The sequence below is a fragment of the Meleagris gallopavo genome, chromosome 14 (genome assembly GCF_905368555.1).
Source record: "Meleagris gallopavo chromosome 14, MGAL_WU_HG_1.1, whole genome shotgun sequence".
NCBI lineage: Eukaryota > Metazoa > Chordata > Aves > Galliformes > Phasianidae > Meleagris > Meleagris gallopavo.
Window position 1 is genome coordinate 4,402,260 of NC_139417.1, and position 27,879 is coordinate 4,430,138.

At 37.6% G+C, this 27,879-nt stretch overlaps 1 protein-coding gene across 4 annotated transcripts; it reads right to left on the reverse strand.

Annotated features, from left to right (window-relative positions):
- Positions 1 to 2,135: 2,135 nt before the first annotated feature.
- Positions 2,136 to 27,879, reverse strand: TAMM41 (TAM41 mitochondrial translocator assembly and maintenance homolog). Of its 4 annotated transcripts, none has more exons than XR_014886388.1 (9): positions 27,672 to 27,879; positions 27,036 to 27,215; positions 26,063 to 26,155; positions 22,331 to 22,481; positions 20,051 to 20,196; positions 17,776 to 17,941; positions 15,493 to 15,555; positions 3,705 to 8,782; positions 2,136 to 2,624 (listed from the first exon to the last, which is right to left on the reverse strand). XR_014886388.1 is itself a non-coding variant. In XM_031555529.2 (8 exons), exons 1-8 carry the CDS (start codon positions 27,807 to 27,809, stop codon positions 8,706 to 8,708), a joined length of 1,014 nt encoding a protein of 337 aa, XP_031411389.1. In that variant the 5' UTR covers positions 27,810 to 27,879; the 3' UTR covers positions 2,136 to 8,705. The 4 variants fall into 4 exon arrangements, 2 of the variants coding, with proteins under 2 accessions (XP_031411389.1, XP_010716719.1); XR_004161284.2 differs by having other exon boundaries at positions 2,999 to 8,782; XM_031555529.2 differs by having other exon boundaries at positions 2,136 to 8,782.

Sequence of the window (27,879 nt, forward strand, 5' to 3'; positions counted from 1 at the left end):
TATTGGTGGGAAGGTTCAACCTCTACAGCCATATCACCAACATCTTCCTCTGAAGTGGTGGGTCAACATAAAATGGGAGGCATTACTTTCAGAGCAGGCCTGTACATATCACAGGCTACATAAGGTACGTTATTCATTCATAGTATCTGTCAGTACAGTTATAATGCATACATCTATTTATACCTTCTTTAAATATTTTTATCAATGGCAGCATCTTTTAAAACCATGTCAAAGTACATTTTTATCTAAAACAAATTACACAGCCTCACAAGCAAACAGACTTTCTTCAATGCCAAGACTGCTATACTTTGAATCTCAAGCTCTTCTCTGTAAAAATCTAGATTTGTTTGCATTGCATCTCAAAGCTATCATGTAAAAACACATCCAAAAATCAAAACAACATACCACATAAGATTTTAAAAGACGCTAATTTTTTCGAAGATAGTTTATTATTTCATTAGAACATAATATGTTAAATAGCAGTAATTCCAGACAGACAAGTCGATCCAAACTGTAAGTTGATGGAGTTGGTTATTTATTACCTGCTTCAAGACAAAGCTTGCCCTCCTCATTATTGCCTGCCCCATCATCCAGAGGAAGATTAAAAAGAGACTCTGTAATTTCAGTTGGAGCAGGGTCAGAACAGAAGCATAATCTTAAAGCAAACAGTAAAATACTTCACGAGCTGAACAGAAACATGAACACCACTAACTCTGTTGTTTCAGAACATTTAACCACAGGTACTTTTGCTTGCTTTGTTCCAAGAAAGAAGATTGTACCCTATGGTGATTCCCATCAGATGAAAAAAGATGAGATACCTAAGCAGAAAAAGGAGTGTCAGACTGACAGATTAAAAGCACTCCTCAGCATTAACCCACTGGTTTTAATTTGTAGAAGTTTTGTCCAAGTTCATTAACAATGATAAAATGGACACAAACGATTCACTGCAAAACCCTGAGTGATAAACTCAGTGTAAAAGAAAGATCAGTACAATCAGTGATACACAGATGTAGTTACATATTCAGAATAAGTTATATACGTTTTTCCTTGATTTTTCTCCCCCTCTTGGGCATTATCACATCCATCTAATAGATTTCACTTCTTGTTAGGTTCTTATTTTAATTTTCTCAGATGAAAAAATAAATTTTAGCGTAACTGGGATCATTAAAATAAAGAATAGGCTGCATTTCATGATCAGATGCAAAACTGTTTTGAGCTTACGTATTAAATCGGTGTAAACTACATAATTTACATACATTTCAAAGCTGCAAGAAAAAGTTTTTAGTTGACAGAACTGTTTCTAAACCAAAGACACTACCAGCAAATTACTAGATAAAAGTAACCTGCTATTGGAAAGATTCCTACCGAAATTACTAGAAAGCTAGAAAGGGAACAGAGATGCATTTTTAAATGATTAAACCAAGGATGAGGGTAAGAGTTTGCCATAAGCATGCAGAATCTCCTCATCTAGGATGTATATGTCTCAACGCCAGACTTGTGAGGCAATTAAAGAAACGAGATCAACAAGACTTCAGTAAGAAAATAACTCAATTTTAAAAAGCCTTCCCTCAGAACGCAGTGCACTCCAACACAGTCATGAGATGAGACACTGGGAGAGATGAGACATTGAGAGGATTCTTTAATCGGCTCCTCCCCCCTCTCCTGCACCCCTCTCAAGGCATTCAAAGCTACTGACTTCTTGGCTCTCAGTCTTGTCTTCTACAGGGACTGAGCCAGACATTTCATCACTGCTAAGAGCAAGATAATTTGAGGATGGCAACATGAAGGAAAAAAAACACCACCACACACTGAATGTCTCCTTCTCATGTTTCACTACTGATTTTAAAATAGGAGGTTTGGAGAAACTTTGGCAGGAGACAGAGATTAAAAAAAAAAATCCACTCTGTGGGAACACAACCTTCCACATTTACCAAGTAAACCAACAAAGCTAAACAGACTCAGTGTAAGATAAGTAATACAAATTAATTCAATAAATCTAAAATGACACATTTAACTTAATGGTTTACTTAGTTCAGGGAAATAGAGGAGGTGTTTTAAACATGAGGCTCAAGACTTTCAAAGAAGGCCTGATGGTACAAAAAAAAAGGTAAGTGAAGGAAGCAGGAGCCAGAATGTTACGCGCAATTTATTTATTTACTTTTAACAACAAACCCCTTACGGTTGCAGCAGCTAAGAACCAAATTCTATTCAAATTTGAAATCAGGAAGAACCCTCTCGATAGCCATTCCATTTGCATGAAGTTTCAGACATACCAGAATATTCGTCCTTCCAGCTGCATGACCTTCATTTTCTCAGAAAAATACAAGCAACTGTCAAAATAACTTTCCAGCACTGATGGGAAGGTTGTGGCAGAGCACGGGATTGTGAAGGTAAAAGTGACACCAAGTTCTTAGGCTAGACTTAAAAGATGTAACTGAGATATTTGTTTATACATGAACAATGTAACTGTATAGTCTGAAGCTTCACCTTCATGTACTAAAACTTAACTCATTTCTTCTCTAATTTAAGAAGTCTGAATAAGACGTTAAAACATGCAGGAATAAAATACAGCCTCTTCTCTAAAGCAGGCAGGATCAGTTAACAGCCATGTTGTAGATTTTTATCTAGAAAACAAAAGGTAAAGAGGTCACTTGATACTTTGGTTTCATAACAGAGAGAAGGATCAGCTGTTTACCCAGGCTAAAAAGGTACCAGAAAATAGCTACACAAAGGTAATGTCTCTTCTTCCTGCAGTAGATAACACAAAGACAATTAACTGTCCACACACTCGCAATATATGGCCAACAGAAGTGGCCTCAAAAATAAAGAATGCTTTGTCCCCTGTAAACACCTTACCCATTAAAAACTATCAGACACACACTGACCTGACATTCTGACCTTTAAAGCATATTTCAATTTCAATTCTATTTTTAAATTAATTGCTGGGAAAAGGCATGAGTCATAACCCTGGTTGGATCCCCCCCTACTGGATACTCACCAAGTGCTATGTTTGTTCTAAAGTTCCCCGAGGCAGAACAGGCTCCAGTATTATCTCTTCAATCAATTTAAAAAGAAAAAAAAAAAAAAAAAAGGACCTTAGGTTCACCTCCCTAAACCATCTGGGAATACTGGCCTCCATATCCACCTGTATCTCCCCAGTTGGGCAAAGATGTTTGTTGCAATCATCAGAAAACTATGGGATACTACAGAGGTCAGGTCTCTAAAAGAAAGAAGCCACACTTGTTCAGCTGCGTGCTACCTACAGGCACCTTGTTTACGGTAAGACTGCAGCTGTTGAACTCCATCTGTCAGTCAGGTTAGCCAACAAGCAAGCATAACTAAATGTAAAGAGAAATCACCCTGAAGTGCAGATGAGAAATACAGTGTCTACAATTGAAATAAAGTTAAATACATTAAATACAGCCAATATTTGAAGGGTCATACAGCCAGCCACCTGGAGAAACTCACTATTTAAATACTTGGGAAAAGGGGAAATAAAATGATTAAGAACACATCTTATATACACTTATGGATGAAGTCAGCACCTTCTGTGGCACAATTTTATGCACTCATCAGCTTAGGAACAGCCAAACATCATAATGCTAGTCAAATGGGTTGCTCAGAACTAATGGCAAGTTAATAAAAAAACTCAACATCAAGAAGAAAGACTGTAAAAAGTAGAAACAAATCTATGGGTTATGTACCCGGTCATATTTTTATTCCCCATTCATCCGGTGTCATGTAGTTTATTTCCTCTGAAGCATGAGATGAAGTTACACTCCACTGGCACTGTCTATCTCAGAGCCAGCCAGGCCCACAGTGCTGATTCACCTACGGAATTCCTTGGTACTTTGATTGGGCCCAGGCTCTTCAGTACAAAGAAACCTTTTAAACATCAAGAAATAAATCATGTCCTTGGTTTAATAAAGGCACTGTTACACAGAAAAAGAGAGGATGAAGCATGAAACAATATCCACAGCAGAATGGCCAAACCAGAAAAGAGGGGTATCTGAAGAACAGAACAAAAGGCTTGTGAATTAATTCAAGAACAATTAAAAAAATAAAGCAATATGGAAATAGAGCAGGGAGGTACAAACAGGAAAGTTACAAATGGAATGAAAAGCTGATGTGACTATTTTCACAAAAGAACAAACACGCTGCACTGTGACAGAGTAACATTCTCATGTACTAACTTCCCATGCAACTAGTTATGTTAGTGAATTACAGCTGCACGACCATAAGAAATCACTTCCACATACTGTTGGGAAACTTCAAAAGCAACTAGCATGTCTGAAATCAATCTCTCTTCTCTTAAAAGTTTTACATAGCATAACGCTGTAACAACTGCATGAAGTATTTTATATTAACAATAGAGAGGAGTTCAGACTGTAAGCTGCTCTGGGCTATGATTCATTCATGGCGCTCTGCCAGAAAAATAAATACATTCAAGACCAATGGCCTCAAGGGGAAAGGTAGGCCACTTTTTAAAAAGCACAGAGATAAATGATTTACAGAACAGAATACAGCTTAAGATTTCAGCCTATATGGATTATGAGGAAGAACTTCACAAAGATTTACTACACAGAATTGAATACTGGCAGTGTATCAACAGATGGAGAAAACTAGGAACTATTAAAGTGGGATTTGCAAAACTCTCCCTAAAGAGCATGAAATGACCGGTTATATTGCTGTACACAAAGAAAGTTCACAAAGCCAAATCAAGATAGGCAATGGGTATTTTGTCCATGCAAGACAAACACAGCCAGTTCAGATTACAGGCGAACTCTGCAGTAAAGAAACACCTGTACAGTGAAAGACCAATCCAGCAGCCACACAACAAACAGTTTAAAGGCTGGAAGGGCTTGATGCTATACAACATCTGCTGCAATATAATGTTTAATTAGCTGCTAACAGCAAGCGGTACATCCTTATTTTTCCCCCAAAAAACCAACACATTATTATATGCCCTTGTTAGCTAGCAATGTTCAGAATTAAGATACCTCTGCTGTACAACAGGAGCTAAGGTCAGTTCATTCTTACACAACTGATTGACTTGTAATTGTAATTTTTTGAACCACCACTTCACATTAGCAAGCACCTTCTAAGACACCAAAACCATTTCTAGATTTCTTACTTTAATATTCAGAACTTTGTATTTTATTGGTTAATTTTACTATTATATATTTATATGTATTCATACAATAATCATATTTTAATTGGCCAATGGTTTTAAAAGAAAACTATTGTTCTCTTCAATGCTTCAGTAGAGTTACAACTGCATTTCATCATTTAGAAATTTCTAGATTAACTGCTGCTCATCCCCAAACTTAGCAGTAATGAGAAATTTAAGCCTTTAAGAAACACTGAGCATCTTATAAGCCATGATGCACTGAAAGGATGTTCCATTTAAAGCTCACGTATACACTTCTCTAAGGTACACTTCTCAACTTAAAAAAGAGCCACAAACTCAGGGTAACAAATAAAAAAAAGCACCGAAGAGAACAATCTATTACTGCCTTCATAATGCAGCCATTTCCCAACGGATCATGAATGTCCAACAATATTCATACAGCACACATTTTATTTTACGTGTTTAAACTTCTGTAAATTCAAGTCCAATCCATACATTTGTTAGTTCCAGAAGGGAATTAAATACTTTCTTAAGCAATGGTAAGTATGCATGCACTTTAAGTCAAGCATGTGACTAAACGCTCTGCTTGTAGGAATTCTCAACCAGATGTTAAGCAATCTTATGACACACTATCTCTTTCAACCAGAGCTTGAAGCAACAGTAATTTATGAGCTAGTGGTTTTGCATCCCATGGTACTGTTATTTAACCAAGTTTTAAAAGCCCCATCTTCACCTTTACACAGGAAGAAAGTATAAAAATAAAGATGCAGGTTGTCAGGGAGGTTTTGTCCAATGATATTACTTCCCAGTATGGCTCAAGATCTAAAACTTCACGTAACTGCAGTACTACAGGGGAAGGGAGCTCCTTAAAACAGAAGGGCATCTAGTTTTGCCATTGATAACTTCTTAATTGGGCCATATTGCTTATTCATTCTGTGGGTCAGTTACTGCTTCACCTGTGGACTACAAATGATTTTCTTTCCCTTCAGTCTGTACATTTTTGTATTGCACTAAGAAAAAATGGGATTCTAGGTGGAATGATAGTTACAGAAATGTAACAGTTACATTTTCAGTTACAAAGAGGAGATAAATGAGACAGAACTTTAGCTCCTAGCCTTAATTATCAAACCACACATTCAGTGTATACACTGAATAATTTCCTAGCAATTTCATGTGCAGTAACTGGAATTTCTAGAAGCAAAGTTAACTCTGTTTTTCAATTTTCAGAATTTTTCAAAAGCTGACTACAAGAACAGAACTTACACACAAGAACATAATTTCACTAAAAGTCATCAAATCTGACAAGGAGAATGGTGAGAAGATGATATATTAAGCATTATTAATTGTAGACTTTAATTTAGTGGGTTATACATACTAAGCTCTCCAGTAGATGGTGGCTCTCTTCCCCCCAACAATACAGAGGACCATATTAAAAATTTACAAACTGCTGGTGTAAAAACGGGTCTTGGCTCACAAACCTTCCCATATGCAATTTTCCCTATTGCATACTTCCCTTGGAACAAAAAATAAAAACTGTTACCTCATTAGATGAATGTATCAGGCAGTTTTGACAACGCTGCACTTCTCACTTGGCAGCTAGCTCATTCAAAAAGCCATGGCTCCCTTCCGAATTCTTTCTCGTGCTGTTCCTGTGTCCAAAAAGCCTTCTATCTGTCAGGGTGCATTTCTACCACCAGCATCCATATTCCTTGTTCTTAAGAATTTTCCAAACATACAACTAAGTCAGTCATTATCTGATTTTCTTTTAACTATGGTGTATGTAAGAAATACAAGAAGTGTAAGAAATTGTATGACAAATTCAAATTCTCATTGCACACGAATTTCACTTTGAAGTGGATACAGCCTACTTTGTATAAAGCACTTCTAGATTATCCACAAAGGAACTTTTCATGCAAGCAAAAAAAAAAATCCAACCAAAAACCAGGGTTAATTTCAGCAGTGGTTAAAATGCCCTAGATCTTTCTTTTTTCCTTCTCCAAACTGGGGACTTCGGCCTCTTAACAGAGATTCAGAATACCATCTATTCTGTAACTTCTGCAGAACAGAGCACCACCAGGACAGCCAGCCTCCTAAGATCAGGAAATGGACATAAAGGGTTTTGTCTTACAAACTCTAGATCTAGTACCAACTGATGAGCAGTAACATGTTAAGCATGTTCTATGACTTCAGAAAGTGTCTATTTCACTTTAGTATTTTTCTCAAAAAAAAAAAATCTGAAGATTATTCAACTTTTGCCATTTTAAGATAATCCATATTCAGAAGTTCCCCCATGACTGATGCAAGCCTTAGTCAGTCACATTAAATAGTACAATTTTCCATATTTTTTACATTTATGCTTTGAACTGATCCCTGAAAACCACAGCCAATTTCATTCCAATAATGTTTTTAAAGTAAGATCATTAAATCAAGCATACCTTGAGAAATGGCCCTACCAACCATATGGTGCACAAGAAAAAAATACACGCTAATAAGGAAAGATATATTTCCACTTATTACTTAAAAAAGTTATTGTCATTTTCACAAACAGAATAAAACTGTTCTTTCAAGTTACATTAAGAATAACATCCCAAGTTGCCCCATCTACCAAGTAGTACCAAAAAGATCCTATTTACAACAGATGGTTCAAATTTATTGTGTCACATATGAGCACTGCCATAAATTTCCATTCCTTAATGGCATCACAGATGTGATGTAAGAATTCATACGATGGTCCAAATTCTTCATCACAGCTCATTTAATTAAGCAAGTGTGAACAAGTTTTATATTTGTGGACATGATTTTCACAAACCAAAAAAAGCCCATGAATTATAGAATAAGTAATTTTTCCATAAAATTCCCGATTTTAAAGCATTTTGATAAAATCCTTTGCCAAAAACATTTCATAAATGTACAAGTACATGCTGAAGGTCAACAAAAGTATGACTTCCCTTACAGCTATGACACCTCTAACAATGCTTCGCTATGAGTTAGGCAGTTGTCACTTGAATCTCATTTAAAAGAAGATACAAATTTTACAAAATGAACTTGACAAGCTTCCCGGGCTTTTCCTGAAGTCCAACCTGCACACCATTTAGTATCTTCAAAAAAAAAAAAGTAAGAATAAAATTGCAAGCATGGAAATAAATCTATTTAAAGCTCTATGGACTCTCCAGTTCTGTCTCTGAGAGAACGACAACTGAAGAACATTTCAAAAGACCCCTGGTGACATTTTCAAAAAATAGAGCTATCGATACATACAAAATAAGTGGCTTGGCTTTTTATTGTACATACAATTCATCACCTTCTCTCAAGGTTTCTGAAAATTCCTTGAAAACCTAATTCATATAGGCTGTAAAAATTTATTTCAGTATTTACACAGTAATTCTTTTGCCCTACTGCCATCAAATCTTCCCCTCTAATAAAAAAATTCTACTGCAGTAGTAAAAAAGGACAGGAAAGGCATTTGAACTGGCTTCTTCAGTAGACTTTCATCTTTGCAAGTAGGCTCAGCAACACCTGCAAAACATTTGGAGAAAAGGTACCCTTTGTTTACCCATACATAGCGTGTCAAGAGTCAAGACGTCTTCTTTAACCATCCTTTTGTCATTTTATACAATTTCTTCATACTGTAAGTTACAGATTTCTTTGCCCCTTAAAAAAAAGGAAAAAGACAAACACCATAAAATATCAAAATTCTGGAAAGTTAACCCACATAATAGATTTTCAGTAAATTAACTAAAATATAAAGAATGACAATAACTTAAAAGATCATTCAGACGTGCAATAACCTTGCAATAACCCTGTCAGTCATAACATGATAAATAATGGCACAAAAACACTTCTAATACCATCAAAGCACACAAAAAATAGGATCATTCTGAAGGCCTGACAACACTGCTCAAAAGCACATACACAGAACAGGTGTAATATCTGTATAGATACATTACAGAACTCCCAACCCCGTCTGTACTGATGGAAACATCTAAAACACAACACTACCAAAATGTTCAACACCTAAAGGCTTTTAAACCACCTCTGCCTGCCGCACACCTTCACCAAACCAGTATGTCATACTTTTCAAGCCCTCCCTAACCTATTACTGGATAGCACATCCAGCTGAGTAGGATCATATTCCAGACCTGTAATGGACACCAGCAATGCAGTAGCCTTCTATTATGCAGCTGGACACAGAACTATTTTAAAAGGATCCAGACCATTAGGCACGCAGGTTAATTAGCAGATCACATCTCTGATAGGAATTTATTCATTGAAACATATCACTGGAGACCACCACCACATTATGCAGATCAGATTAGGGCTAATCCTCAAGAACCACAGCTATTCCCAAAGCTGGGCAGCCAAAGCTGTGCTGAAGAGATAACGAGGAAGAAGAGAACGAGAGGTGAACCAGAAGATAGACAGGACAAAGGAACAGCCTACTCAAGCAAGACAAGAGTACATGACTGGTTGACAAGTTCCATGCACCTAAATGCTACTTCACCAATTTTTCTAACAAGATTTTAGTTAGCCTTGCCTGATGCTGCGCTCCAAGCCTGAGAGGCACTCAGTTGCTGTGCTGTAAAGTTTTAAGTGCAACTTCACAACCTTGCAGCTAGAATTTAGAAGTATCACAGTGATGCCCATCTTGATTAGACAATCAAACACTGCACACCACAAAAAGTTCCCAAATGTCAGTTCAGCCCCTAAGGAGAAACAGCCCCAGAGCACTGCTACTGAAAGGCTTGCAAATAAGTGGAAAAGAGTATTGTTTCTTCATAGGAAATGTGCTCCCAACTTCTGGGATGGAAATCTGTTCTGATTTCAACAAGTTGTAAAGTACACAATAACTTTCTTGAATATTTTGTTATTGCTTCATCCTAAGTAATGGCAACTATCATTGCACAACTGAGGGAATAATGCATCTGCAAGAAATCAAATCTACTCAGCTTGCACAATGAAACAACATCTGTGTCCTTAGGTAAAAGCATGAACACTGAAATGATGATGGCTCTGGAAAACCAGGTTAATAAGGCACGTACCCAGATGAACTGAAATATCATAAAATGAAAAGCAAAAATAACCATTAGATGACAACAGAAGGCTACAATTTGGCAACACTGCACAGACCCTAAGTATGAATAGTCTGGCACAAGGATCTTATCTGGAACAATTCTGCTTCAGAGAACTTGCCTAAATCTTATTTATAATATACCTCATATTAAGCCAGTGTATCCGTAATATTCTAATATCAGCCTGCAGTTCCCCACAAAACTTTGGTAAACAACAGGCCCTTACTGTAGGCCTACAAAGGCAGGCCCTTCTCAATTTCCATAAAGATACACTGCATTTTGCATTTTAGGTGGAAGATGCTTTCATTATCAGCAGTCTAGAGTCACAAAAATCAAATGAGCCCGCAGTAATACAGAAAAGCACTAGCTGTACTCCAGAACAACTACTTTAAAAGCCTATCATGAATCATTCTGTATGTTTTTTGTATAAAGAATTGTACTTTTGGTTTATCTAGGTGCAATTTAAAGAAACTAAAAAAAAAAAAATTATCCATATATTTCAACTTACATATGGGATGCATGTGATTCTGTAAGCTCAAATTTTTCTACTTTTAATAGGCTTTCATTAAAAGCAAATGCACTAATGAGGTCAATGTTATTCTTTTGCATCATCTCAAATAGCAAGTAAATAATCCTGTAAATTCCAGAACGCCTCACACATCTGCATTAAAATTGCATGCACTATAAGAATTCCAGTTGCAGAACAAGGCCAGACTTGAGCTCAGGCATAGCACATAAATGAAGTAAGTGGTTCCCATCTCAAAAGTTTAAACTACGTCACTGTATAGTTTTGACAGTTACTGTCCAATCTCTTAGGTACTTCCAGGACACAACCCCTCCAAAGCTGAAATTGCTTTGCCAGGATCAATGTTCTGCTATTCCAACAAAGTCAGTGTAGTTCTGGAAGCACAGTAGAGCATGTGGCAAACCAACAGTAATACAGCTGCTCCAGCCCTGCAGGACTGTAATTAACTGAGTTGGCACAGCAGCCTGCAAGTCAGCTTGCTCTATCAGCTTGCCAACCTATTCTGCCTCTTGCAGCAGCTCAGCATTAAGAGCTTTTTCTTCATATTCTCCCCCTGCAGGGAGAACTCTGCTGAACTCCACCCACTCCAGCCATGAACCTAGCATCTTATGTAGTAAGATGCTTACATTTCTGCCCTAGCACATCACGCTACAAAGCAAAATACAGGTTTATACATACAGCTGGTTTCTTAAAGCAGCCCTCAGGGTGATGAGTCACATCTGTAGTAAAAGTTAATGGTTGTAATTATGGCTCAGTCTCTGAATCCAAAGCAGTTGGACCACATGAAAATGTCTTTCTACTTTAGCTATGAACCTACAACTTGGTGGTTCCACACCCCCTTTAGATTTTTCCACTACACGATAGAGAACAAAGACCTTACGCACATGGAATCAAGACCACAAAACTTCAGTGTAAACATAAGCTGTATCTGGTTTTGCTTAAAAGTCCCATGGAAGTGTTACTGTTACGTTACAGCCAAATTACTATCTTACAGGTCCCCCTAAGTTTCCCCATACATCTAACTGTATGCTGCATTCTTTATTTCCTTTTGAAATAAAGGATTAACGAATATACTGCTGAAGAGCTGTCATGCTATACAGGGAATGTAAATATTTACATATTGTTAGTGCATAGGCACATACAACTCTACACATTTAGAGTGAATTGCACTATAATGCAGTATTTGTTCAGGCAGCTGATGAAGCTGGCAGTTACTATGAAACTACAGAATATTTATATAGGTTGCTCTCTAGAGTTAAAAGAAAATATTTCTATGCAGGCATAGTATACTAACAGCCCAATTCTAAGAATAAGAAAGTTATTCACAGCAGCTTAACAAGCATTTGTGTTAACTTAAAAGAATCTTGAACAACTGATTCTTGAACAATTCACCCGTTATGTATTTCTAACATTTAAAAGACATTTTCAAGGCTTGTAGCATTCCGCTATTAAGATATAAAGAAGAAATTTAAACTAAGTATCGGTGTCTCTTTCAGAGGAGCAAAATAGAAAAACTTCAGAGTTATTTCCCAAAGACCATGCAGACTCTGACTATGCGGGAAAATAAATCAAATGATGGTGCCATCTCTAATGGGAAACAGAGAGGCAATCTCACCACAGACTCAAAAAAAAATACACAGGCACATTTTCAAGAACTAAATAGGGCACTTAAAAACAAACAAAACCAGAGCTTGAGCCCAACTTTAAAACCACACTGGCAGAGAAAGACAAAGAAAAGTACTCTTAAACGGGTTGAAATTCTTTATTTTGCCCATGCTATTTGCCAGCACTGTTAATACACAGCATGCCAGCCCAGCAACAACTATTCCCGATTTAACACTGAATTCAGAAGCATGCCCTACATTGGACTACCCTGTCACAGATTAGCACATAAGCATTTCACATTTTTCTATTGTTATTAAGATAAAATAATCAGCTACAGAAATCATTTTGTGTCCCTCATTACAAAGTGATGGTCACACAATGAAAATCAGTTCTTTCACAAGCAGACGTGGGACAGAAGTACTTATATAGTTCCCAGGAACAGGAAGGAAGAAGCCAGAGCTTATTTAATGGGGCCACTGATTTCGAGATCCTTTCATAATTTTGTTATACCTTAGCTAGCATTCTTAACATAAGCACTGCAGAAGAGAGCAGATGAAAAAGAACTGGAGAACCATTTTACTTTTCTTAAAATCTCTAGGATGTGTAAAAATAGTTCTTAGGGGAACAGAACATTACACAAAGTTTGGTAAAGAAGTAAGCAAGAAAGGCAGCACCCCTAAAGATTAAATCTAACAGCTGAGGACCTTCCTGTAATACATATTTATTCCACGAGACAAACAGATGCTTTCTATGTAGAAGCAACAATGTTTTGCCTGTGTACTGCATGCGCCTATAGAAGTCCTGGCTGATAAAGCCCTGCTAAGCAGCAAAGCAACGTGAACAGCATTAACGCCTGCCCCCTAGTGACAAGTGGTTTAAATTAAGAAACCACCTTGGGAGAAGATTTTTGTTAGAAGACAGAGAAAGCCTTTAGACAAACTGAACTATGAAAGTTTGGAAATAAATACTTAAAAAACAAAAAAACAACAAACACAAAAGCACTTAAAGGCAAAAGGCCTCTAACTAACCCAAACCACCGCCTGAGTTAATGGGAGGGTCACCAAAGATCATAAAAACCTTACATCAGAAAATGTGGGCTCACATCCCTGCTCAAATTTAATTTCTTCATTAACATGCACTGCAATTTTAGCTTCTGTCCACCTTCAGTGGGTGAAACTGCTGAGGTCCTGGTAAGTCAGCAGGCAGGAGAGTGAGGAAGTAATGCCAGGCAGTGGGCAAGGAAAGCCATGCATTTTCAACATTAAAAATAGGGGAAGGAAATACATTTTGAAACATTTAAGCATTAATTCTATATAACTAGATGGTTAGAAGACAACTAAAGTCTATTTTAAAGAAAAAAACAAACCACCATATAAATCAAGAAGTTGCTAAGACAAAGGCAAACCAAAAAACAATAAAAATTAAAAGTCCTACTATAACTTACATTAGGACCTCCCAGAAGTCTCAGTAACAATACAGGCTGAGAGTGATTTGCTGAATGCCACAAGAGCAGCTAAGAAATCCCAGAGGTGATTTTGTCTATCAGGATTTCAGCAGACAGAGAGTATAAACAATCTGACAAAGCTTAACTGCTTTTATTCCTATTCTTACTGCTATACATAACAACTTTGCTCCACAGCTCAGGCATGCTGTTAACTTTCCCAAGTGCTGCATTCATACACAACAACTCTGCTTTTTGCACTCCTTCCCTCTGATTATTTTGCTCTACAAAATCTCTGTGGATTTAGAACCAGATGGGTTACAAGCTGATATTTCTAAAAGGAACATGTTGTGATACAAGGTTTGACCACAGCAAGTCATTTTAACAGCAAACCCTAAAAGGAATGCTGGACTTCTTCAGTTGGAAACCTTCCATTAGAAACTAGCACATGCAGCATGTCTAGCTTATAAAACATTAAGTGCAGTTACTCAGATGGAGTTAAGGTTCTTACCCTCCTTGAACTACTAAACAAAGCTCAGCAAAAATTTGGAAGTATAACAAAACCACTAACAAAAGCATATAAAAAGATGTAAAACAAGCACAACTATTCTTGTTTACTTTCCTCAGCAAACCACATGGTTTGGTTTGAGCACTGCAACCTGCATTTTCTCACAAGGAGGCATGAAGTACAACAGGGGGCCACCAACTTTTAACAGCAAATGGGAAGCAAACAGCAGCTGTAGAAATCTGGATACGGGTAAGCTGCTTTTGAAACTAGTAACAGTATTGTTTGTATGTAATTGTTTTTGAGGAAAACAGAGGAATAGGTGTGAATGAGTGCAGACCATGATATAAGCAATTTCAAGCAAACAGCAAGGATTTCTCACTTTGCAGGAATTAAGACAATCTCCTGATCTCCATTTTGTTTTGTCTGTTAATGCAGACTCAGGTCTTAAGCTTTTCTTTTAAACTGAGCTGCAGTCCCCTCAGCTTTTAAGATGCCCTGATTTTTACATTTAAAAAGTACACTTATTCTAGAACTCATGACAGGACCATGCTTCAGCTACACAACTGTGAGTTGGGAAGACTTCAGAGGCTTACAAATAACCCTGTTTTCCTATGATTCTACTCTGTAAGTCCTTATTTGCCTCCACACTTCTCTCATTGGCTTTGTAACATATTCAATTCTTCTAAAGTACTTCATTGTGAAGTGTTAAGAGTTATGGTAATAGCTAATGCTTATCAACTAGATGGGCTTAGTATGGAATACAGAGTTACCTAAACACCTGTCTTCTGAACTTGGACAGAAACTTTAAGTTCTCTCCTTCTAAACTTATCCTTTCCTTTATTTTATCATAAACCAACCTGATAGTCTACACAACATCAACACAACACATGGATCACTGTCACTCACACGTAGAAAATCAAAAGGAATTATCACGTAATTTTTCCTCTTTCTCTTAATTCAATAAAAGCAAAAATCAGTGCACAACAGTCAAGTCTGGCCCACATTAAAAAAAAACTGGTTAGGTTTTTTTTGTTTAGATTTTTGTTCCATCATTAGGTCACATAGATTCTGTTCTCGTATTCCACAGGCTTTCAATATTTTCATTAAACGCTCAGAAATTTTTTTCTCTAAAGTCTCTTGCAAGACAGTTGTCAAGCCCTATAATTTTTATGCTGTAAAACTAGAAAGCTTAGAAATCACACACATTCTTACCAGCTGTCAGTATGGTTTTAGCACTCTGCACTATACTGGAAGATCTCACAATGCCTGAGATTCCTGCAGATAGAAAAGCACATAGATGTCACCCAACTCAGAAGCAGTTTTGTGGGGTTTTTTTTGCTCAATCCTCTAACAGAAAAAAAAAGTTAAGTATTCTACAGTTACATAGTTAACCAGCTTGAAAGTAAAAATTGTACTTTAGCTGAGAAAGTACATTTTACCTTCCACTTTGTCGTAACAATTGAAAATATAAACTCTTAAGTATTTTCGCTTATTCAACAGAAAAAAAAGTCAATTTTAAAACAGGTAACAAATATGAATTGATGACATTCATTCACCTAGTGATCAGACTAAGATCTCTAAGATAAGCAATCAAAAATGATTCAGTTACATCCCATCTAAGCATGGTTTACATCAGAATTGTGCTCAATGTTCATTTCAACCCGACATGGGTATTTTGTGCTCCTCTTGCCAAGCAGGGTTGTTTATATTGTGCAGTTTTTTATATTTTAGTCTATCTTGGCTAAAAAAAATCAACTCCCCATCCTCGAGAGGGGCTCTGTTCAGGACTGTTGATGGAAGGCATGCAGCACATCATGCTGGTGTCATTGTACACAGTGCAGTTGTTCTCTTTCAGAGCTGTAGTACATGGTTCTGATCTTGGGCTCCTCAATGGTGGCCAGATTGATGCACGTCCCATCACTGTTCATGCTCTATTCTTGATCAATCTTTTGAATGGTGGAGTCCTCCAGGTTGCTCAACTCTGCCCAACTTGTTGAGGATAGGGGACCTACTGGGGGTATGCCCAGGTCCTGCATCAGATCTTGTGGTCATTTCTCTCTGAAAAGGCACAGGGTCATTCCCCCATGGTGACAGCCCATTAGAAGGGCTGAAGCATCTCTTTTATGAAGAACGGATGACGGAGTTGGGCTTGTTCAGCTTGGATAAGGCTCTTGGGAGATATCTGCAGTGTTCCAGTACCTCAAGGGAGCTTATAGGCAGGAGACAGACCAATTTCTTACATGGTCTGATAGTGATAGGATAAGGGAGAATGGCTTTAAACGAAAAGACTGGCAATCTGCCTAGAAGTGGGGAAAAAATTTTTTACTCAGAGGGTGGTGAGGAGATGGAACAAGTTGCCTAGAGAGGTTGTGGATGCCCCATCTCTGGAGACATTCAAGGCCAGGTTGGATGGGATCCTGGGCAGCCTAGTCTAGTGGCTGGCAACCCTCCCTGTGGCAGGGAGGTTGGAACTCGATCTTTAAAGTCCCCTTCATCCTAGGTCATTCTATGATTACCCAGAGTCTAGAATTTGAAAATTCCTTTGGTGACCAAAGTGAAAGAGGGCTTCTGATTTGTTTTGAGTATGAATGGCTTAGCTTCACAAAACTAGATTTAATGTTTTGATTCTGTGGTGCTGCATTACTGTTTACAAACCATAGTCTCAGCTCGCAATAACCTAAGAAATACAACTACCAGGATAGGTAGCTCAGGGTGGACAACTAAGACTACTAGAACTATCCACAACTAACAACTATTGTATTGAAATCAGTGTAAGAGCTCCCTCTGCAGCTAGCTTGTGTTTGTGGCTCACAGGCATCCAGGCATCTTTTTATGGAGCTCACAAAATTGGCCACCTGGAACTAAGATGCATCAAGTTCCTGAAAGGACTGTTCAAGTACTATTCAAGTAGTGTTCAAGTATCTATTTATCAGCAGAATAACGAAATATTGATGTCTTCAGAGTAAGCTTTAACTTGCTTGTACTCAATCTTGCCTCAGAGAAGCTATCTGTGATGATAAGAAGCACCTCAATCCTCTTCCTCAAAGCTTCAATTCTCTGTCAGAGCTTCATATATCTGTACGAACTAAGGGAATTGGAAAGGGTAATGCAAGCAAGCTAGAAAATTAACTTAGCACTAAACTGTAGGACTAGTAGGATATACAGCTTAATATTCAAATGAAGTTATGATAGCCAATAAAATCCTTAAGATGGAAGCAACCTGAAGTTATATGGTCTAATTAGATCATAAAAGCTACTGTCAAGATTCAAAACCAAATATCTTGTTTTTCTATATCAGCAGGAATGCAAGTTGCCAGTATTTCAAGGAGCTTGTTTGCAAACAAACAAACAGAAGAATATGCTTTTGGAAATGCATCTCAAGATTAATCTAGTCTTCTTCCTTTAATTCATCCTTCTGAACTAGATGGCCATATACCATACACCTTTATTTCTATAATGTCCTAAAGGTGATTAAAGATATTGGTCTAGGCTCACCTTGATGCACCACAAATCCACAATCAGGGTCATGGGCAACTTGCAGTAAAATTTCTTCCACATCTCTGTTTTTTCCAGGAGGGTCTACCAGAGAAGTTATCTTTTGCTGCAGACTCCTTGGCAAAGCCATCAGTTGTGTGAATTGACCTTCTGGACTCTTATCGATCTGAACATTACAAAAAATAAAATGGGAAAAAAAATTGTGTTAATGAAGTAAACTCTATTTTCAAAGAAGTCACAGAAGTGTTCCAGCTGTCTTTGGCCTGTGACAAGTATCTCAAAACACTGTTTTCATTTCACATTTAAAAGCCATTGACAATATTAATGAGATCTCCCCATGCAGCATCTCAGTTCTGAACCTGAAGAATAACAGTGGAAAGATGTTCATTTTTATCCAAGGTTAAACTAAAGCATACACATGATCTTGTTACTCCTACAAGTAACTTCTCATTAAAACTGAACCAATTCTGCATTACCCGATTTCCTCTGCAAACATACATACACTAGAATGAAAGAAAATGTTCCCAAAAAACCATTCAGCTCTGTTTCTTCTGCTGAATATAATCAAATTACACACACACACGAGGTTTACTTTGAAAAATATTTTCTCTGCTTTAAACTCAAACCACATTTGGTCTGAATAATTGAAAGGAAACATTCATTTCACGTTTTCCGTCTACTTAAGAAACACAACGACCTTTTTTATTACAATGATATCGACACACAGGGCTGTACATGTTTATACAAAATGTAAGAGCAAATACTGAAAAGTGCATAACAGAGCAGGTCTCTCCAAAATTGGAAGAAAAGATTAAGAGCCTGAGTACTCCCACACATTTTCTTTCACATTTTTTGGAGACATCAGACAGGAGTCTAGTTGTCCTGTACTCCCTCTAGTCAATGGGAAGAAAATGATATCCAGATGAATCACCCACTGACTACAAATGGAGTCAATAATAAGCAGGCTTTCAACATTATGTGGGAAGAACTCATGCCTGAACCAGAACTGTAAGAACTAGTGTCTGCTTTCAATTGTTTCTGAGGAATCTTTTATGGAAGATTTTTCTTTGTAATTTCGAATATGTGTCCTTGGAGAAAGGGTTTCTATTTTCTGTTAAGCAGTACTCCAGATAGCAATTACCTTCTTCAGTCTTGGGAATAGTGGCAAATATCCAACACAAGGTGTGGGAAATGAAGTATTAATCTCAAAATCAACAGGAAAATGATGACAATTAGTCACTGCCTCAAGAACTATTAAGAAATACCACAAAGACTTACTATCTAACATATTTGTTAGATAAAACCTCAAGGTTTTGATCAAAACTAATATAAAAATAGATGCTGTTCTAACTAGATACCTTCTTGGAGAATGGAGTATTGGTTCCATTCAAAATTCGTTTAAATACTTCCTCCATTAAGGTGTTCAAAATCACATTGGTAAGAAAACAGAGAATGTTGCCATATAACACAGATTCACCTATGTGGTACTCGAAGACACTGCAGTAGAAGCTTTTACTGTACTCAAGGTTGCTTATGTGTGCAACAACTTGCTTCAGTTTCTAACAGACACATCCTAAAAGGAAGCATTAATGTGACTTGAGAATACAGCAGTAACTCATGTCCATGAGACTACTCATGCTATTGGTAACATAACATTGAAATGCAGCATGCACATCCTTGTACGTCGCCGTTGAAGATTAGCACAAGAGAAAAAAATGCTACCAGCCCCCTGAATGTGGCATCCCACCTCTAATTGCAGAGCTTCACTTGCACCTTAAGCCAAACATGGAGTTCAATACACTGGTCATTTTGCACTAGTTTTCTGACTAAAACTTGGATTTGTTCAACTAATCTTCATAATTAGCACACAATCACTGGTGGGTTTTTTTGTTTGTTTTTTGAGATGAACGTTTTGATTGCAGAAAGTTGCACCTCTAAGTTATTTTTTTTGTTTAAATACAAGCCATACGTTTATTAATCATTTCCTAGACTGCTGTCTCAATACAGTGTTCATTAGACCACACATTTTAGAATTATCTTCTTGTTCCCTTGCTAGTATTCCAGTCTTGTGGCCATACTCAAAGAAAATAGACAACAGTTAGTACATATGCAGAGGCCAATATTTAAGGCAAATTTTCCAACTGTGGAATTAATTAAATTGAAACTTAATAGTAGATATATTGACTACAGATGCTTGCTATAGCATGCTTTCTGCCAATGTGATAAAGCACTCCCACTTGTTTGTTTTAAAAATGTTTTGAAGAAAAACACTTGCCTCTAGCCTTCCCAGATGGTGCTTATATACCACTTGAGGGCAGTCCTGTAATATGTTACTGTACAGCTTCTGAAAATAGGGAACGTTGGGTTTCACTATGTTCTGCACCTTCGATCTGTCTTCTCCTATTATCATTCTGAAATCACCTAGTCAAGGAAAAAAAAGTTAGTTCTCTAGGATGAAACCGAAGTCAAAAAAGGAAAATATAACAAAAACCAATAGAATACAAAGCTGTTACTTAAAAATATTTATTCTTCAATTCTATCTATGTCTACATAATCCATAATTAGGTTCTTTCTCCTAACAGTCAAAAAACACTATCCAAATAACTTCAGTCACAGAAAAGAAGGTTCAGAACTGTGATGCGGCCTCTGCTATGCAACATCATCAACCCTTGTATCCGCATTTGCACCTGGACGGCAAAAAATTCCAGTTGTCAAGTCCAGGCTCTAAGTCAGCAGAAATATTCTTTCCAATCAGACATCAGCTTCAATGGCTCACTAAACAATACTAGTGAGCAGCCCTAGCACTTTGTATTCAAAATCAAAACAACCTTCATTTTCCCATTACTAAAAGAAAATAACTTGCACTGTCTCCACACTTCAAGGGCAATACGTGAAATACAGCTATTAACACATGCTGAGACCACAATGCTCCTTTTCCTTTCAGCCAAGCACTACATTAGCAGATTGTAAAAAAGCAACTTTCAACACCACTGCTACTTTTCTGACCTTATTTTGAGACACTGCTCAGTAACTGTAATGAGAGGACTGTATTAAAGCGTTCACATACCTCTGGTACGTACCACCCTGCTAGCTTCTGACATTACCAACCCGGAGTTAAAAGCTCAGTCCAGTTCAAATCAACAAACAAAATCCTAAATCAATTCATTTTCTCTCCTTCCTACAGTTTGGATATAGATGCTGTTGCAAGGTGGCAACTTGCTGGCATTACTTAATTTATTTCAATTTAAGCTAATCAGCAAAACACACCTTCCCTCACTGATTTCAAAACGCACCAAAACCAACAAACAAAAAGAAGAAACATCTTCCAACTTAAAGTATGAACAGCTCTTCTCAGCACTTATGGCAAGAGCTGTTAGAGTAACACAAAAACCAATGATGTTTACTAGTTCTCCCCCTGAACAGTTTAAGACTTCAAAAAATGGCAGCAAAACAAAGTGTCTCTGAACATGTCACTGACAGCTCTTTCCCTCAGCATTCCCAGTGGGACTCTTTGCTTTGACTGTATTCACACAGCAGAGGCAACTCCAACATCTCACATATGGTAACTATCTCCCAGTTTTTGTTAATATCACTGTTTCAAAGGAGATGTACCAAGTACCTCGGTCACCAGTGCCCATCAAGAACTCAGTGACATGCAGAGGTATCAGGTGGGTAAGTGCACAGCCCTGCAGCAAACACTCCTGGTGAACAATCCTTAACCACTGTCTGTCAGCAACCTCTTTATTCTCACTCTAAAACAGGTAATGAAAAAAAAACCTGCTATGAGAACAGTAACTCTTCAAAAGCTGCAGCTTGGCTTTACTGAATTCTAGCAATGTCGTGGGGTTTACTTTTTTTAAGTAAAGAAAGTGCTGTGTAAAATTCATCCACAAGAAAACTTTTTCATAATCACTAAAAATGTCAAATTTAAAGACCAGTACTTAATTTTAATAGTTAAATTTTAATAACTTTTGTACAATTAGTTCTGGTATTGAAGATCCATTTGGAGTAGGTTTTCTATTTAGTTTTGGTTTTGTGGTGTGTTTTTGTTGTTTTTTTTTTTTTAAATACCACATCAGTTTCACATGATTTCATAACCTAAGAAAGGGGAAAATCCTCTTGCAAAAAAATAACTCAATAAATACCAGCTAGGAAGTAAGCCTTAAATACACAAAGAAGCACAATTAATCTGGGTCTGTGATGAATAAACATGCACTGAGTGAAGAGAATTTTTTCCAAGATTTCGAACCATTAAAACCAAGATACAATCCATACAAACACAGTAAAAAACCACTTCACCATAATCATCTGCATCTACATCTGACAAGTTTTGCTTATGTACTTGTACCTATTCCTCAATGAAGCACAGTTTTCCAACTGCTATGTACACAGCTGTAAAATACAGTTATTGGAGCATGCAGAAGTGTAGGCCCAAAGCAAAAGAAGAGGTGACTTAGAACATACGAGACTCACTACTACTCACACAACGTACATGTAGCACAACAGCTCCAATTACAGCTTTTCTCCTCAGAGACTTCAGAGCCCATATACTAACCAGAATAGGAGAGTCCTGCAATCTGCATATAGAGGTCTTCTTCAGAGAAACTTTCTGGTAACATGAGAAAGGCTGCTGTGACTGCACTCTTCAGATTGCTAACAAGGGCAGCTTGCAGCTTGCCATTCTCATTCTGTGTCAGGATTTTCACCTGAAAAAATCAGAGTCATTGGGAGCAAGACTTCAGGAAAGTGCTACTGAAGATGGAGCTAAAAAACGTTATTCAATCCAACATTGAGAATAATACATTTGAGATTAGATTCTACTACTGTTGTACAATAAATACTCCAGTATGATCTTTTGCTTACGTTGTGGGTGGGGGGAACATCTTTTTGTGTATTAACAGCCTGCTATAAAAGGCTGTTTTTACAAACACTTGGAACCAATATAAGCAACAGCTACCAGCTAATCTCTGAAGAGCTATTCACCTTGTCAAACTCACCAATTTAAGATTCGTAAAACAATAAGTGTGAAAATATCAGAGATATCTCACATGGTATTAATGATACAGTAAGAAAAAAAAAGATCACTGTCACCACACTGAAAGAGCATGGAACATGCTTTTTCCCAAGAGACAACTCAGGACTCCTTGCTGCTGTTCTATCACACACCTGAAACAGTTTCTTAAACATCAGTTCTCCTCCTCGAAGTAGCAGGTATTATTTTTCACTTCGTATGAGTGTCAAACATTAGATAAAATCAGCCTGGTTTACCAGGTGGCTGACAATGCCCTTTCAAAAATGATTCTTCTAAGAATATATTCTGTTGTGAGTCTGTCATTCTTATAAAGGGCAAATTCTTAATATCTGTTTACTCCAGAGGATTTACAAATCCACTGGCAGTGAACAAACTCATCCAGAAGTGAACACACATGCAAATGAGCTGCAATATCTTTGAAAGTCTGCTCACAAAATGTAACAAAATATAACCTGAAAGAGGTAAGGTATCATTTCAAGTAAATATTTTCCTTTAGACTCAGTAGGGCAAAAGGAGAATACAATACAGCTGCTACAGAAAATTCTCCTTACAGAAAGGACATCTATGGCTTGATCTACATCATCAGCAACCCTGCCCACAGCATGGGGCTGGAACCAGGTGATCTGCAAGTCCCTTCCAGCCCAAGCCATTCTACAGTTCTATGTTATCAACAAAGCAATGCCAGGGCTGCCTGATACTATGTTCAGAGCTTCATTCTTATGCACTGCAAAGTCTCTAAGAGCGTAAAACTAAAACAATCTCACTTTGATACGGCAGTGAAAGCAACAGCACACAGGCTGCTCACTTCAATCCTTCTGCACTAAGATATAAGTTTGCCTAACATCAGGTATACACAGTAGTGTGGAATGAGTCCAGGGGGATTACTGAAACAGAAGTGATTTTTGTCCTCCAGTTTTTATTTTAAAAATAAGAGTTCACTGTACAAGTAAACATTTAAGAATTCCTCCCAACTTCTCCTGCAAATTACTTTTGTATTTCCTAGCAATAAAATGAAGGATGATGACAAAACAAACTACTACAAATTCATCTACTAGGGAATCCAGAATAAATTTGATTTCCTTGAAAACTATGGAGTCTATTGAATGCATAGAGACTTTATCTATCTATCTATCTATCCATCCAACATATAATACAGGCCAGTCAGAAGATCAACTAATATTTAAAATCTCATCAACTAATTTGGTGACATGCCCTTTTGTAGCTCACTGCTGCAATGAAACAACGAAGAAAGAACAAAGCAGCCTGTGGTGCTGCTATTCCCCAAGGAAGACTACAGGCTCACTTCAGTGAAAAGAAAAATCTCCTTAGCTAAAAACACTCCTTAACACGTATCAGATTTTTCTTCCTAAGGGAAACAACATGCTGGGCTTCAAGATTTAGACGACTGAAACACTGCAACAGTTTTGGCACTTATGAAAGAATTCTTCTCTTAGTAATTTCAGTGACAACAACAAATACAACTTTTTTACAACTCAATTACTCTCACTCTATATTTAAAAATAATCATTAACATTTCAGATGCTCTAAAAAAACCTGAGAATGCAAAGTTAGGTGTCACTTGTGCTTGCTTATTTTACTTTTTGGTTACAGAACCATTTTTTTCAGGAAACTTGCCACTTATTAAGAAATTAAAACCAAGCTTAAACAAGTTTTCAATAGCGCTAAATGGAAATTCAGTGAATCAATATTATAGTTTTATTTTAAGATGAAAAGCAAATTAACTCTTAATACAAAGAAGCCTATGAAGAAAAGTCAGCATTTCTAAACTGCAATTCCAAACTCCATCTATTCAGCCAAACATTGTAGAAAGATTACTTGATCAAGGCAACCAATTCATAATAGAAACAAAACTTCCAGTGAAAATTACACCAAGATTTCTAAGCTGGAGCAAATGTTTCAGCTCACGTGTTAGAATAGCTTGGATAGCTTTCACTCAGTGACAGCTTTGTAATGGAGCACCAGAACAGCCCTGAGCAATTTCATATCCACACAAGTGAGAAGAAAATCCCTAAGCTTAAACAATATTCACCTGCCTGCCCAGAACTAGCACAAATGGCAAACGGTATGCAAGAGATCACAGTGCACACGAAAACAGACCCAACCCTATCTGCTTTCCAAAAGAAGCTTGTTGTACACTTTAAAACCTTCCTACCACTATCACTTAAAACATATATAAGCAAAACATCAATCAGAGGTGAAACCAGAATCAGCAGATAGTTGTGATCTGTACAACAGATCTAAAAAACAAAATTAGAGCATGTCTGCAAGCATTTTAAAATCCAACTTAGAGAGTTGATGGATTCTACAAGAAGAGACAATCTAAACATCCACCTGACTCAGAGACCAAACTAAGTACCAAATTCTGCCTCACTGTGCAAGTATGCCATCAGAAGACACAAAGCATAACTTACATATACCAAGAAGAAACTCTAAAATAAACCAAAGCAGCAGCAATTGTAGTTGCACTGAAAATAAATGTTCAGTATTCAGTTAATGAATACTAAAAAAACAAAACAAAACACCACAATAATGATGGTATTTTCCCTTTTTGTATTTGGGTTTATTCTTTACAAAGATAACAGCTGTTTTAACCTGACATAAATCAGGGGAGGTATGGAAATCAGATTGTTTCAGTTTGAAGTCACACCCCAAGATTTTCTTTAGGAGCATAATTAATTTCTGTTCTATGACTTCATCAGAGCTCTCCTCACCCCCAGTCCAAGAAAACTTAGCACTGCCACCATCTGCTGAAGGCAGACTGAATCAGGCACTCATGGGAATGACAACCAACATTCTTTACACGTTACAGTTAATTACAGATATTTAAACAAGAGAATGAACTAGACATTAGCCACACAGCAGTGCAGCTTTCATCTTTACAGACTTCCATTATTCGACTGCACAAAATGTTGGTGACTCCTGTAATTTGTCAGTGATGTAGACAGACTATTTACCTTGTGTTAATACAGTAAATCTTGAATAACTGGTCTAAAGGCAGAAAGCTATTGTTAACATATCTTTTCTCACAGAACACAGAATATCATTAAGGACGCTGCATTTCACTTCTTTTCTGAAAGACTACCCCTCTAGCAATACTAGATCCCTAAATCAGGGTGATTTCTTCAGTGCTGACTCACAGATCACTAAAGTTAAAGCTAAAGCTACAACTAATAGTTTTCCATCCCTATAATTTACTACATTTCAAAACAGATAACTGAAGAGATTAATGGTTACCGGTTTTTGTAGGCGTCCAGCAACATAGAGGGTTTTCCAGTGAAGTAAATCATCAATCAGGGTATCAGTGCTAATTACACCATATTTTATCATCTGGAAAAAAGAAAAAGCATACTAAAGATGTCTGAATAACAATATAGTTGCACTATTTTTGTTCTATGAAACTTAATGCTACAACTGCCATTAATTCTAAGAAACATACACCGCCAAGAAAGAGCTATATGCATAAAATTAAAACATTTTAATGTCTTTTTTCTTTAGCAATTTTTGCTCGTAAGTACTTGTAGATTTTCTTCCAATACACCTTGACCATAAAAGCTTCTCTTGATAACACGTAGAGAACTGCTCTGCAAGAAGAGAATCATACAAACAAGAGCCACATAAATGGCAGAGCTCCATAATAGGTTTGGGGCTTTTTCTTTAATTTACTAGAAAAACAATATAGCAATATTGATAGCAGCACTGCCTAAAAAAGATGAACTCCTCCATCCCCTGCCTCCTATCTACACTCCTACTTAACAGATACATTCATATCAACACATAGTTTTTATGTAGGACTTGCTGGACAAGTGCTTACCTGGAATTATTAATTATAACCACACAAAACCCGGGATGTTAGCCATTAGACAACAAGTATTAGACAATTTCCTATGTTAAATATATTCTTTTTATGTCAAACAGTAAAAATTCAGTTCACTATTACTGTGCAGTCAGCTGCTACATTTAAGTCTGTACTTCTCCATACGTACAACAGGGATACACTTCACAGTCACTGGCAAACTGCAAGGGATACAGAATGTAAACTCAGATTCACAAATCTGGTGTTTGTGAAATAGTTTGAGATCTCAATATTGAAAATATCACCAGTTAAGCTGCAATCCCTCAGATGTGCTTCCTGCATGAAAATCTGCTTTAAGATAATCACTTCAACACTTCAAACACTAATATTTAGCCTTCCTAAAGTCATACTCACCCTGCCATTGCAAGGCACCAAAGTATTGTAGTAAATCCCTGCTCCATAGCTCTGTATGTTACTTATCTGCTTTGGCCCAAAGACTTTTAGGAAAGAATAATGACTTTTGTTCTTTAACAGGTTCATCATGTGCCAGGTCACAGAATCATCAACTGCAAACACAAAGTCCAGCATATTGTTCTGTGGATACAGAGAAAAAGACCGGTTTTCCAATGTCAGTAAGCAATTCACGTTGATCATATTAACATACGCATAATATATAGGTATCAGCTAATTATTGTACACGTGAATAAAAAACAGAACACACACACACCTCGAGGTTGGACGCAGTTTAAAGGCTGTGTGCTTACACTCTGGGCTGCACCTTAGCTAAGCAGTTACTACTAAGTAGTGAACTGCCTTACTTCCACTTTTTTTTTGTGAGAGCATGAAATCCTCACAGCTCTTAAATTCCTCGGTTCGCTACCAGTAAGGGCTCGTTTTCGCTTTGAGCTTGTTTTCGCTGCTTCTGTGCTTCAGCCGCAGGCACGGCGCTCCGGGCAGGCTGTGCACGGACGGACGGCCGCCTCCACGCCCGCAGCAACGCGGCCCGCGCCCACAGCGGCCTGCGCCAGCCCAGCCATCCGCCGCGCTCACCTCGCTGTGCCCGGCCGAGGCTCCCTCCTGCCGGAAGACGCCGGAGCCGTAGGCGAACGCCAGGCTGAGCTCCTGAGGGAAATGCGCCAGGACCCGCCTGAACCTCACCCCGGAGCTCGACAACACCGGCAGCGCCATGCCGCCGCAGTCCGCCTTCCCGCCGCTCCTCCCCGCCCCCGGCTGAAGCGACGGCCTCCGCCTCCTCTTC

Bases quoted from the DNA above. Each gene is read 5' to 3' on its own strand.
- TAMM41 (XM_031555529.2), bottom strand. From the start codon at position 27,809: ATGGCGCTGCCGGTGTTGTCGAGCTCCGGGGTGAGGTTCAGGCGGGTC. The intron at 26,156-27,035 runs GTGAGTATGACT...TCTTTTTTCCAG, and splicing joins TGGTGCCTTGCAATGGCAGG to ATGATAAAATATGGTGTAAT. The intron at 8,783-15,492 runs GTAAGAATGTGT...CTTTTTTTTAAG, and splicing joins TAAAACCATACTGACAGCTG to GGGCAAAGAAATCTGTAACT.